Source organism: Crocuta crocuta, unplaced genomic scaffold (genome assembly GCF_008692635.1).
Source record: "Crocuta crocuta isolate KB4526 unplaced genomic scaffold, BGI_CrCroc_1.0 scaffold128, whole genome shotgun sequence".
NCBI lineage: Eukaryota > Metazoa > Chordata > Mammalia > Carnivora > Hyaenidae > Crocuta > Crocuta crocuta.
In genome coordinates, this window is record NW_027532232.1 from 128,123 (window position 1) to 142,367 (window position 14,245).

The 14,245-nt window shown below is 43.1% G+C and overlaps 1 protein-coding gene across 1 annotated transcript in view; it reads right to left on the reverse strand.

Annotated features, from left to right (window-relative positions):
- The window catches only part of LOC144242995 (olfactory receptor 6V1-like), a 309,970-nt gene that overhangs the window by 100,061 nt on the left and 195,664 nt on the right, over window positions 1-14,245 (reverse strand). Inside the window, exon 3 of the mRNA XM_077778034.1 lies at window positions 2,423-2,435. Within this exon, the coding sequence (XP_077634160.1) occupies window positions 2,423-2,435 (13 nt within the window). The remainder of the gene's footprint in view (window positions 1-2,422; window positions 2,436-14,245) is intronic.

Here is a 14,245-nt window from a genome sequence, read left to right on the forward strand (position 1 = left end):
CCTTTACCCACAAAGTCACTCTGGACATTCACCCACCATGTGGAGCAGCTAGGGGGACTTGGGTTGCCATGGGGACTCCAATATGGAAGGCCCAGTACAAGGCAGGGTGTCTCAAGCCTGGCTGAGTCCTAGCGAAGGAAGACTAGAGTAGCAGCCAGGGTCAATCTAAGGGCTGGGGTTCAAGAGGCACCAGACTGTCCCACAATCTAACATGATCTTTACCTTTTAATCTATTAAATTCCACCGTGGTTCCTGCGGAATGCTCTTTTACTATTCTCTCAGACATCCTTTCCTTTGGGCTGCTAGGGCAGAAACACCTATTGAATAAAGGGAAAGGAACTATAAATTCAACCAACCAGTGAGTTCTGAGTTGGAGGAGGAGAACAGAAACCAAGGGCAGAAATCTGGAGCAATCGTGGCAGGATGGATAGAAGTGGATTCCTTAAAGGAGAGGTGAGAGGAATCAAGATTCCTTACATGCTCAGGAAAGTTGGTTTGCAGGAGAGGGAGGAGGGGTAAGCAAGCCAGGGCACCAGCCCTCAGTGTTGGAAGGCTGGGGGAGCTCCCTGCACCCCTTCACTACACTGGAGACAGATTGCCTCAGAGAGCAGAGGTGAGAGTCAGAAGGAAATACTCATCTTCACGTCCTTTGGAGGGAGGTAACGTGTTACATGGCTAGAAACTTCTGTTGGTGGAAGGACAGAAGCCTCTTAGAGCCTGGCACATAGCCCAGGAAGGGGCGCCAGAGCAGGGAAGAGCAGCAGGGAGCACAAGAGGTGTGGGGCGGGAGGCCAGGGCAGAAGGACCGGGAAAGGGAAGGTGTGAAGGTGCTGAGTGCTTGGTCATGCTCATTTGGGGGAACAATCTACTTATAGCTCCTGCCTGGCCTCTGGGAGCGACAGAAGGTCTTCTAAGAGCTTTCCAGAAGAACATTTCTGGGTAAGACCCTGTACGGCACAGGTGCTCTGTATCTGTGAAGCCCATCANTTCTTGTTTCTTTCATTTGGTTTTCCTTATTTTTTAGCAAAGTGTGTTAAAAACGTTCTGTCCTCCCTCAGTTATGTCAGAAGAAAAATGAAAGAAAAGCTGTTTTGAAAACAGTTGAAAAAGAAAAAGAATCAACAATCCCCTGGGTTGGGTTTGGTTTGGGTGTGGCAGCAGTAGTGAAGGGAATGGGAGGAGAGAATTCCAAGGTGGAACCTTCATGGGAAAATGTCACCCTGGGCAGCTGCCCTCCCCCTCTGGCCATGCAGCTCTTGGAGTCCAAACGACTTCAGTTTGGGCCATGGCTCTGCTACCTACTGGTGTTTGACCCAGACATGTAATTGCATCTCTCTGAACCTTAGTTTCTGTATCTGTAAAATGGGAATCATGGTAATACCTCCCTCCTGGGATTATCTACCTCATCCTAAGAAATAAGTGAGATAAAACACAGAGTAAGTTCTCAACAAATGTTAGCTGTTAATATTCTAAAGGGAAGGGATGTCAGGCTGAGGGGCAGGGGCCTAGAATGAGGATATTCAGGGGTGCCTGCCTGGGTGGCTCAGTCGGTTCGGCATCTGACTCTTGATTTTTGGCTCAGGTCATGATCTGACGGTCATGAGATCCAGTCCCGAATCAGGTTGGGCTCCTGAACTGAGTGTGGAGCCTGCTTAAGATTCTTTCTCTCTCTCTCTCTCTCTCTCTCTCCCTCTGCCGCTCCCCCCCTCAAAAAAATTTTTTTAAGAGGATATTTAGAGCAGGCCAGATGTGAAAAGGCCCAGAATGGGCCTGATGCACACAGAGGGCTCACCTTGTTCCATAGACTCCTGCTCAGCCCATAGCAGCTCATCATCTGAATGGTGGGTGGAAGTGTGGGAGGGCGGGGAAGGTGTTGGAACGGTGTCCTGAAGTATGTGGCTCTGGCACACCCTGCTGACAACATCAGAAAGACCTCTACTATTCCCTTGGCAATTTTGAACAAAGCAGCGCACTAGGTCAGAGGTCAGCAAACTCTGTCAAGGGCCACACACAATACATATTCTAAGCTTTGTGGGCCACATGTAGTCCCTGTCACATGAGCCACCTGACAAAACATGTAAATGAACAGACATGGCTGTGCTAGCAAAATTTTCTTTACAGACACTGAAATATCAATTTCACATAATTTTCACATGTCATAAAATAGCTTTTGATTTTTTTCAACCATTTAAACATGCAAAACGCATCCTTAGCTTGTGGGCTCTACAAAAACAGGAGGCGGGTCACATTTGACCCCCAACCCACAGTTTCTCCAACTCAAGGAGGCACCAAAACCCACCACCAAAGCCCAGTTACCTTCACTGTAAACCAGAGACACTTATCATGACAATTTTGCCATGTCTTGAACATGGCAACTTTCCGAATATTTCTGCCATTTTCAGTTTCTCCAGCTTGGGTCTACCCCTTGGTGATCCCTAAATCACAACCCTTTAGTTCTTTGTGAGAAACAATGAGGACACAAGTCCCTCTCTCCTACCACTGCTGTGCTGTTGAGGAAAGACATAAGGCTCCAAATAAGTTTGTATCTAAAGGTTTAAAAGATACCACCTTGAGGGGTGCCTGGGTGGCTCAGTCAGTTTTGGTTTCAGCTTGAGTCATGATCTCACGGTTCGTGGGTTCAAGCCCCAAGTAGGGCTCTGCACTGACAGTGAGGAGCCTGCTTGGGATTCTCTGTCTCCCTTTCTCTCTACCCCTCTACTCATGCTCTCTCTCTCTCTCTCTCTCTCAAAAATAAGCGCCTGGGTGGCTCAGTCGGTTGAGCATCTGACTTCAGCTCAGGTCATGATCTCAGGTTTCTGGGTTTGAGCCCCATGTTGGGCTCTGTGCTGGAGCCTGTTTCAGATTCTGTGTGTGTGTCTCTCTCTCTGACCCTCCCCTGCTCATGCTGTCTCTCTCTCTCTCTCAGAAATAAATAAAACATTAAAAAAAATTTTTTTTAAGAATAAACTTAAAAAAAAAAGACTCAAGACTTCACTAAGATAGTAAGTGGATGGAATTTGAAGATAAAATATTATAAAGACTCAAGACTTGACTAAGATAATAAGTGGATGGAATTTGAAGATAAAATATTATAAACAAACAAACAAACAAATAAATAAAACCACCCTGAATCTATTCAGTCAGTAACAAGGAGTAACAATCATTAAACAGGCTCCTACAGGGTCCTTGGGAATCTTTTGAAAGCTACATGTCTAGCTCTAAAATGATGGCACTCCTACAAATCTAGGTTCTTCCTGTGTGCCACACTGACTCTAGCTGTTTCCCATCATTGTCTTAGTGAGCCAGCCGAAAAGGACACAAAGATATGCACATTGCCCTCCTGGGTCAGAACCACACAGGGAACTGCAGCCTACCATGCAGTCCAGTCTCATCAGTGGACTCATGGACACTACTCATGTAGTGTCAAAAAGACTAGATTTGAGGGGCACCTAGATGTGAGCATCCAACTCTTGAATTTGGCTCAGGTCATGATCCCAGGGTAATGGAATCAAGCCCTGCATCAGGCTCTGTGCTGACTGTGGAGCCTGCTTGGGATTCTCTCTCTCTCTCCCTCTCTCTCTCTCTCTGCCCCTTCCCCTGGCTCACACATGCTCACATTCTCTTTCTCTAGAATAAAGGGAAAAAATAGTTTTTAAATAGTTAGATCTGAGTGCCCATTCTAGGTGATCATTAGAAAGTCACCAAACCTGTTTTGGTTTCAGTTTCCCCATCTGGAAAACAGAGATGATCATAACATCCACTTCAGAGTTGTTCAGAGGTTCAAAGGAAATAATATATATGTGCATAGTAAACTAGAAATCACCCTAAGAAGGTGAGAGCATTTACATTCAACAAACACGTACTGAGAGGGCTGCTCATTAAATGAGACCCTGAGAATTCAAAGGTTAACACAGCTAAACTTTCAGCCTCCAAGGGCTCAGAGGCTGGTAGAGAACAGGTGGTATAATTACAAGGTGGAAAACACTTCAGTGTAGGGTCTTTGAACCATATATGGGGTCAGGAAGGTACCTCACACCTCAAATGTTCACAATTAAAATTCTCCAAAATAAAAAAAAAAAATTAAATCCTGAAACTTCCTGCTTTATTTCCTTCTGTGACAGAGAAAGGGGAACTCAGGACAGAATTTTTTTCTCCCAGTCTCACTAGACCAGTTGGGAAAAATCGGGGCTGAGAGAAGCATATTCCACTGAGAATCCTTATAAATCCTCACCTCAGCCTGAGGAGGCAAAAGAGAACGGGGTCCTGTCACATCCAGCCCACCCCCACCCCCAGGGAAAGCTGCTCTTTGCATCTCCTGCCAAGAGCTCTCAGAGACTGCAAATAAATTTGTGATTTATTCAAACCAGACACTAGATAATAAATTATAGCTGGCGGCCCTGAGTGCACCTGGGGCCAAGAATGACAGAAATGCTTAGCGGAGACAGGGTGGCAGTCTGACTCTCTGAAGACAGGAGACCTCAGAGGATCCTAGTCTGGTCTCTTGTTCATCTCACTTCTCAGTGGAACAGGACCTAACATTCACATCCCATTCATGAATGCACCGAGCAAAACTTGCTTGCCTTTGGATTCAAAGGCCAAGAAAAATAGCCTAAACAAGTGAGTCTAGCCACTTGGAGGTTGTGGTTGTGTCTGTGGGGGCCCTGCACCCACCCTCCATTTCCTCCTGGCCACGACCTGCTCCCCAAGGAACAAGGGCAGAACTGTCTGGAGGATTCTATGGGGGCAGGACGAGAGAAGCTGTATTTTGTATCCTTTGCTGAGATTGGAAATAGGAGGAAACATGGCCTACCTCATACCTCCACCCCCTCACTCCCCACCAACCATGGCCAACTGCCTGCCCTCACAGCGGATGCACCCCAGATCCCCCACCCCACTTGAGCAGGTCCTGACAGGCAGTGGCATCGGGAGGTAGAATTGGGGGAAGCACGCATTTTCTCTGCACTCATGGAGTGTGTGGAGATAACAGTGGTAGTAGATTAAGTCAGAGGTAAGCTCTGGCCATACAGTGATTGAAGTATAAGAAAGGAAAGGCCATAAGACTTTTTAGATCTCTGGCTGAGGTGTATCTGAGCAGACAGGTCAATTCTCCAGTGAATCAGTGTCTACACAACTTTAGGAAATAAACCCTAAAGTTTATTCATAAACTGCGAACCTGAGAGACTTTACAGCCTGGGACCTCTCCACGCTGCCAGATACAGCCATCNTCCACAATCACATTGAAAGACCCTAACTCATCTTTCTATTCCCCAAAACCATTAGGGAGACCTGGGTGGCTTAGTCAGTTAAGCATTTGACTTTTGGTTTCGATCATGATCTCAGGGTTCGGGAGATTGAGCCCATGCACTCTCTCTTTCTCTCTCTCTCTCTGTGCCCCTCCCCACTCTCTTGCTCTCTCTCTCTCTCTCTATTCTCCAAAACCCTTGGCCAAGGACCTCATTCATAGCGTGGCATAGCCATTATTGAGCTATGTGGACTCAATCAGTCAATTAAGATTAGTAACTAGGGTTAAAATTACTTGCTCTGGAGTATGTAAGTTTGCTACATGTTTATGTTTTATATTTGTATTTTTGACAAATATTTGTTCAGCTTTCAGTGAAATTTATTTGAATATAGTAAAATATATAATATTACAAAAGTCAAATACTGCGAGATTGCCTTAATCTTTTTGAAAGAATCAAAGTATTAAACGGTAAAATGCCTTTGCCTTTGCGGTTTACCTTTTCATGCATTACGTAGCTATTCAATTTCTGAATCTGTATTCTAACATCTAAAAGTTCTAGTGTGATTGCATCTTTGGCACTGATTAATTGTACGTGATGTTAGGTTAGGTTTTGGTTTTGGTTTTCAAAGACTGGGTAACTGAAGAATGTGTCCTGCTCTGAAGAGGACATCCTAGAACACCAGATTCTGTGGTCTGAGTCTCCATCCTCTCAGCTCCTCCATGGCCTGGGGCAATGCTGTCACCTTATTATAAACCCTCCACCCCAGCTTCTGTATCTGTTCAGCTGCCTGGTCTTCATCCTATTTCCCATCCACTCTGCTACCACCTAGGTTTTAAAGCCCCAAATCCCAAATCTCAGAAAAACCTCAGTCCTGAGCAAACCAGGACAATTTGTCACCTGAGCATTACCCAAAGAACTGAGGCTATATTCACTATTACCTTTTAACACTCCAGTCTCAATCCTTTATGAGCATACATACAGAAACTTGAACTTCGAACACACACACACACACACACACTCATGCTCACATACCTTCCATTACCTATCCATCTTCAGATGGGCATGCATCTCAGATCCACCTTTTCTGACAGATTTTGATGCTTTATTTTATTCACTGTACTGAATATAATCATTTGAAAAGTCTGATGCCTTCAGTTTGGGTTTTTCTTCTTTAAGAATGGAAATTTTTAAACATACAGAAAAGTAGAGAAATAGAACAGTGATCCTTTATGTATTTCAGCCTCAATAAATATCAACATTCTGCCAGGATTGTCTATGGAAGGCTTTTGAGTAGGGTTATTATATGATTCAAATATTTCTAGGAGCTTCAGCCTAAAAGATTGCGTGGATTCTAAGTGGGAAATGACAGCAACTTTGTGTCATTGCTCCTAAATGCCATGCCCATTTTGTCTGTGATTTGATCCCCTTCAAATTGGCATACATGTGTTTGTCTCTGAACTTTCTAATTCTACTTTGCCCATTCACTAGTCTTTAAGTTGGTCTAACTGTATTTAGCTTAAGTTCCTCTAAAATGGTTCTGTTGGGTTTTCCTGACTCATCTGTTTGGCTCTTTTTTAAAGTAATCCCTATACCTAACATGGGGCTCAAACTCAAGACCCCAAGATCAAGAGTCAAAGATCAAGAGTCAAAAGCTCTACCAACTGAGCCAGCCAGGGGCTCCTCTTTGTCCATTTTTAATGTGTGATTTGCAACAGAGAGCTTACAACTGTTCTGCCTTCTTTCCTCATAAAGTGGTTGAGCATCTTCAATAGATCTTCATTTTAAAGAATTCCACACTAGTCATAAACTACCTGTTTCTATTTCAATACCAAGAAAATCAAGAAGAAAGGTCTTAAAATCTCTTTCTCCTTCCCCCCACCAAAACTAGGTTTTAATTACTTTTCAAATCTCTTGCCCAACTTCCCTAAAGAAAGCCTAGGGCTATGTCTCTGAATTCTCAGCCCTCCTCACCCAGGATATGTTGGCAAACCAGTTCCCTGGGAGAGAGAGAGAGTAAAGCCTTGATATGTGGAGTATTCTCACTGTGTTATTTTCATTGTGTAAATACTCCCACCACGATGGAATTTGAACTACCACCGTGACGTCACTAAATGGGAAGTTGGGTAGAGATACACACCATCCATGCTTTCTATCTGGTAGCAGCCGACTCCAGCACACCAATCCCTCTTCCCTTTAAGCAAAAGAACAAAAAGACTGAGCATACCAAATCTATAGCCATACAGTCTAGATTTCAACATAGTACTAGCTCTGTGACCTTGGGGAAGTTGCTTAATTCCTCTGAGGCTCAATTTCCTCATCTTTACAACAGGGTAATAAATACCTTTTGTCTTGTGGGTTTTTCTGTGATATGCAAAATTCTTATAACAGTGCCTAGCTTCCTGTAGGCATCATAGCATTTCCTGCTATTACTCAGGACACATCAAATGATGCCATGGAGATTTACTGCCACTAGATGGCACTCTCCTCATTTCTGTAGCACAAACCCTTTTTACAGAGGTATTTGCAACTCCACGTTCAACAAGTCACTACTGATCAAATGAATTAACTGACACAACTTTTCCTCTGTCTCTCACATCCTGGCTTCAGTTTCATACTTTCTGTTGAAAATCCATTAGGAACCCAACTATTGACCCTTGTGTGCAGCCACCTCGATGCAGAAATTATCTTCAACCAAGAAGGTCTAATCTTATACAGTAATTATAGGAATCAAAACAAAAGTCACAATTGTCCCTGTTACAGAAGGGGTCAGTTCCCTGATGTTTGCTCTTCTCATCTCTTTCCTCTCACCCAAAGGAAGACAATATGGCTTCAAGTGTGCCCTCCATTATCATATAATCTGTTTACTGTCCACTTTGAAAGGGGACATAAATCAGTAGAAAAATAGTTCAATTCTATATTTACTTAGCCACTGTATATGTAAGCTACTGTGCCAGGTAGTAAGGATATAATGGTAAATAAAAATCATATAGAAGGAAAGAATTTGCCTATCAACAAACCTAGATATTTCCAGAAATAAAATACTAATTTTTTTATGAACTCAAACAACTTATTACTTTAAAACTTACATAGAATAAATGTCCTTGAATAATTAATCTCTTCCAGATATTAAAGCATGCTACTAAGTTGTTGTTAAGCTAATATAACAGGAAAATGAAGGGGCACGTGGGTGGCTCAGTTAAGCATCCAACTTCAGCTCAGATCATGGTCTCATTCATGATTCATGAGTTCAAGCCCCACATCAGACTTTCTGCTATCAGAACAGAGCCCACTTCAGATCCTTGTCTCCCTCTCTCTCTGCCCCTCCCCACCCAAGAATAAATAAACATTTAAAAAATAGGAAAATGAACATAAAAATAGACTCATTTATACATTGGAACTTAAGAAATGATAAAAAGTGAACCATATATGAGTGAGCAAAGGATAGATTATTTATTTTAAAATACTCGGTGGGGAGGGCACCTGGCTGGCTCAGTCAGTGGAGCATGTGACTCTTTTTTTTTTTTTTTTTTAATTTTTTTTTTTTTTTTGGAGAGAGAGNTTATTTCTGAGAGAGAGAGCCGGGGAGTGTCAGAGAGAAAGGAAGACACAGAAACTGAAACAGGCTCCAGGCTCTGAGCTGTTAGCACAGAGCCCGACACAGGGCTCAAACCCACGAACCCTGAGATCATGACCTGAGCCGAAGTCGGACACCCAAGCGACTGAGCCACCCAGGCACCCCGGAGCATGTGACTCTTGATCTCAGGGTTGTGGGTTCAAGCCCCACATTGGGTGTAGAGATTACTTAACAAAATAAAATCTTTTAAAAAGATAAAAATAATAAAAAGTACTGGGAATGAGGTTCACTGTTTGGAGAAAAATAAAGTTGGATCCCTTCCTCTTACTTTACACAAAGATAAATCCAAGTGGATAAAACACCCAAATGTATAAGGTAAAATTATAAAGTTAATAGAAGAAAATATACAATAATTATGTGACTAAAGAATAGAAAATGGCTTATTAAACAAGATCACAAAAGCTCAAAATTGATTGGATTTCCATTCAGTGAAAGGTAGTGATGACAGTCAGGGAGAAGGCATTTACAACATCCAAAAGCAACAGGAGACCACTAACAAGAGTGTACAGAAGGGGCGCCTGGGTGGCTCAGTCGGTTAAGTGTCCAACTCGGCTCAGGGCATGATCTCATGGTTCATGAGTTCGAGCCCCACATCTGGCTCTGTGCTGATAGCTCAGAGCCTGGAGCCTGCTTCAGATTCTGTGTCTCCCTCCCTCTGCCCCTCCCCTGCTCATGCTCTGTCTCTCAAAAATAAATAAATGTTAAAAAATTAAAAAAACCCTAACACACACACATGCACGCACGCATACAAAATACAAATAGGCAGAAGAAACTCAAATGGCCAACAAATAGAAGAAGTGCTCACTCTCTCACTTGTAACCAGAAATATGCAAATAAAAACAACAATAAGATATTATTTTACATTAGTCAGAATAGCCCAAAATTACCAAGTGTTAACAATGATGTGAGGAAAGAGAAACCTTGGTGCTGCTGGTGGGGGTGTGAAAGAGGACTGCCATTCCAGAGACCAATCCATCAGTATTTTATTGGTGAAATAAAATACTCACCTATGCTTTGACTGAGAGATCCACTCCTGGGTATGTCCCCAAGAGAAACTCTAACACAGGCTCTTTAGGGGACATAGACAGGGTGTTCCTTGCACCATATTGTTCATGTCAAACAGCGCTGCACATCTGAGGAGGTGATATTCACGTCCAGGGACATCACCCATCACAGCAGCACATGTACCTGGGAGAGCACATCGCACAGGAGTTAAGAGCATGGCTTCTGGAGCCAGACCACTCGGGCTCGAATCCTGGCTCTGCTGCTTACTGGCTCTGTCACCTCAGGCAAGTCTCTTAACCTCTGTGTTTAATTAGTTTCTTCATTTGAAAAATGGGAGATTATAATAGCAAGGACTCGATGGTGTAGTGAGGATGAGCTGAGTTAATAAAAGTACTTAGGGTGGCTGGGTGGCTGAGTTGGTTAAGCATCTGACTTCGGCTCGGGTCATGATTTCATGGCTTGTGAGTTCGATCCCCACGTCAGGCTCTGTGCTGACAGCTCAGTGCCTGGAGCCTGCTTCAGATTCTGTGTCTCCCTCTCTCTCTGCCCCTCCCCTGCTCATGCTCGTGCTCTCTCTCTCAAAAATAAACATTTTTAAAAATTAAAAAAAAAACTACTTAAACAACACCTTCAGTTAGTGCTCCCTAACTGTTATTGTTGCTATTATTACCCATAATAATATGAGGGGGATCAAGAGTGGAAGAAAAAAATAAAATAAAATAAAACAAGGGCAGAAACTTGTTATGTATGATAATAATGAGCTATGGATTGAAGGGAATATTTAATTCATCTCTCTCTGTATCTGAGATTAAAACACACACACACACACACACACACACACACACACAAACATACCACTTCCTCCCTGTACAAGCTTACAGTATAGTAGGAGATACTGAATATTTCAATCTACTATGATAGGGGCCATGGTAAGAGAATGCACAGGGCAGCACAAGAACCCGGAAGAGAGACAGGTTAGCCTCCAGGCTCACAAAGGGATTCTGGAGGATACGAGTGTTGGGGAACAGGATGATTCAGAGTTTCAGATTTGGGACCCAAGTTAGGATCACAGTTGTGCCTTTTACTATTCTGTATGATTATTGGCAAGTTACATTCCCAGAGTAATCACAACTAGAAAACACTCAGGCTCTAAGAATATAGTACTAGAATTCAAAGACCCCGACAGGACCTCGCATAGTCTTACCTATGATTAAGCCTCTCACAAGTAGTTTGTATCTCTGTAAGAACAATCCCCGAAACTGCATATTGCCAATCATGTATAAGCTAAAGGCCTAAATTTTTTTTTAATGTTTTATTTATTTCTAGGAGAGAGAGAGAGAGACAGCATGAGCAGGGGAGGGTCAGAGAGAGAGGGAGTCACAGACTCTGAAACAGGCTCCAGGCTCTGAGCTGGCAGTCAGCACAGAGCCCGACCCGGGGCTCAAACCCATGAACCGCGATATCATGACCTAAGCGAAAGTCGGCCGCTTAAGCGACTAAGCCACCCAGGCGCCCCAAGGCCTAAAGTTTTTTAATGTTTTTTAAAATTCATTTTTGAGAGAGAGATAGAGACAGCATGAGCAGGAGAGGGTCAGAGAGAGAGGGAGTCACAGAATCCAAAGACAGGCTCCAGGCTCTGAGATAGCTGTCAGCACAGAACCCGATGCGGGGCTCGAACCCACGAACCGTGAGATCATGACCTGAGCCGAAGTTGGACCTTTAACCGACTGAGCCACCCAGGCGCCCCAGTCTAAAGGCCTAAAGATGGCATCTCCTCACTAGTTGGTTTAGAGCATGTCGTAGAGCAAGGTGTCACCTTTTTTGTAAGTCTCAGCAAAGGAAGGATGCTAAGGGTGGTGATCCCATCAGATCTTAGAAGCAGAAGGTAGGTGATGACTTGACTGGCCTTTAAAATCAGGAGGAGGTAATTACCAGTCGGAGCCAGAGGATCTTTTGAGCGATTGGCCCATACATGGCTACCAGCCCACAAGCTATTATTGGCACGGGCACTGCAGAGCACTGCTGCTGTGTTAAAAGGAAATCCACCAGGGACATACACTCAATGAGTAGCTATAATGTTATTTTGTCCTAAGAAGGTGGTTCTTGGTCCAAAAAAGGTGACTTGGTCACTGGAGAGTTTATAAATCCCAATTGCAAAACACTCACTAGGTTTGTTCATTTTTCTCACAGAAGAAACACAAAAATAAAAATACTTGAGTGGTCTGAAATTTGCTTAGGGAATGACCTTGGAAGGAAAGAAGAAAAGGACATCGCACACATTCCTTCAGACAAAATTCCCATGGACAGAGCTGAAGAAAACATGTTCTCCAGCAGTTCTGAAGCCAAAATCAGGTAAGGGAGAGCAGACAAACCTCATTCTTTGAAACGGAGAACCATTTCCAACCCAGGAAGTGGCCACCAAAGTTTAGTGTCAGGGTCACAGAGGCAACTCCAGACCACACAAGTTCGACTATCACCCCCACCACTTACAGGCTTTGTGATTTTGTAAGAGTTTCTGAATCTCTCCATGCCTCAGTTTCCCCATCGGTACAATGGAGACCAATGTGATAATAGTACCTACTGAACAGACACTTTGGAGTATATTTGTCCGTTTCTTAAAAAGTTAAACTTATCAGGGGCGCCTGGGTGGCTTAGTCGGTTAAGCGTCCGACTTTCGCTTAGGTCATGANTCATCATTAGATGCAGAAATTGCACCCAAGAGAAATGAAAACACATACCAAGACTTGTCTGGTCTTGTTCTGAATGGCCAATAACTAGATATAACCCAAATGTCCACCAACTGGTGGATGGATAAAAAAATGTGGTGCATCCATACATGAAATACCATCCAGCAATAAGAAGTAAAAAACTATGGGGCGCCTGGGTGGCTCAGTTGGTTAAGCATCCAACTCTTGATTTTGGTTCCGGTCATGATCTTGCAGTTCATGAGTTCAAGCCCCATGTTGGGCTCTGTGCTGATGGTGCAGAACCTGCTTGGGATTCTCTTTCTCTCTCTGCTCCTTCACCTCTCTCTCTCTCTCTCTCTCAAAAGTAAATAAATAAACTTTAAAAAAAAAGAAAAAGAAAAACTACTGATATATGCTACAACATGGACAAACATCAAAAACATGTGAAGTGAAAAAAATCAGAAAAAACTGTATTTTATGTGATTCCACTTATATAAAATTTCCATAAAAAAGCAAATCTATGGAGACAGAAAGCAGACCAGTTGTTTCCTGAGATGAGGGGTGGAAGTGGCAGTTAACTGCAAACCAGCACAGGGGAACTCTGTGAGGTTATGGAAATATTCCAAGACAGGATCATGGTGATGGTTGTGCAACTCTATAAAAAAATCACTGAATGGCACACTTGCAACAGGTGAATTTTTTTATATGTAAACTACACATCAACAAAGCTGCTAAAAAAAAAAAAAAGCACCTACCTGGTAGGGTTGTCACGATGATTAAATGAATTAATTTTTATAAAGCACTTTATAACGGTATCTGACATGCAGTAAGTAATGTGTGTTCAATGTGTACTTGCTAAATAATAAAAATAATTATTTGTGGCTATGTGATTCATCACCTGAGTAAATTCCTGACAGTTCTTACATGTTTTCCTACACCACAGGAGGCACAACATGTGAGTACTTAAGCAATGGAGTTACTGCTCTTCTATAAAATATGTTTTAAAGATTATACTAAGCTAGAGGTCATTCATGTAGAGACTTTGAAACTTGTCACATGACCTGGCCTCTACCTGTCACCTTCCCAGACCACACTGCTGTCTTTGCCCAAAAAGAACTCTGCTCAGTTCCTTGAGACTCTGGACCACACTGTCTTCTTTTGCACCTGTTACTGGTTCTGGATGCAAATCTACCTGTGCTCCCTCTCAAGGGTCTAACTCCTACTTAACCCTCACCCACCTTGTAAGTCTTCATGCAAGGTCATTTTCTCTAGGAGGTTTTTTTTGATTCTTCCTTGTTGCCCCAATGTGCCTAACCCCCAACACACACACACACACACACAATTTATTTTTATATAAATTTTTGAAAAATGTTTCTTTATTTTTGAGGGGGGGGAAGGGGCAAGGAGAGAAGGGGACAGTGGTTCTGAAGTGGGTTCTGTGCTGACAGCAGAGAACCCGACATGGGGCTCAAACCCAGGAACTGTGAGATCATGACCTGAGCCAAAATTGAATGCTTAACCGACTGAGCCACCCAGATGCCCCCCACATACACTTTATATTAGACCAATTTTATGCCTTTTGATTCCCACATCAATGGATGAATAATGCTTATATCCATCCCCAGCAGTCCAAACAGTATGTGGGACATAAGGGGTCCTCAATAAACAGTAGTGCA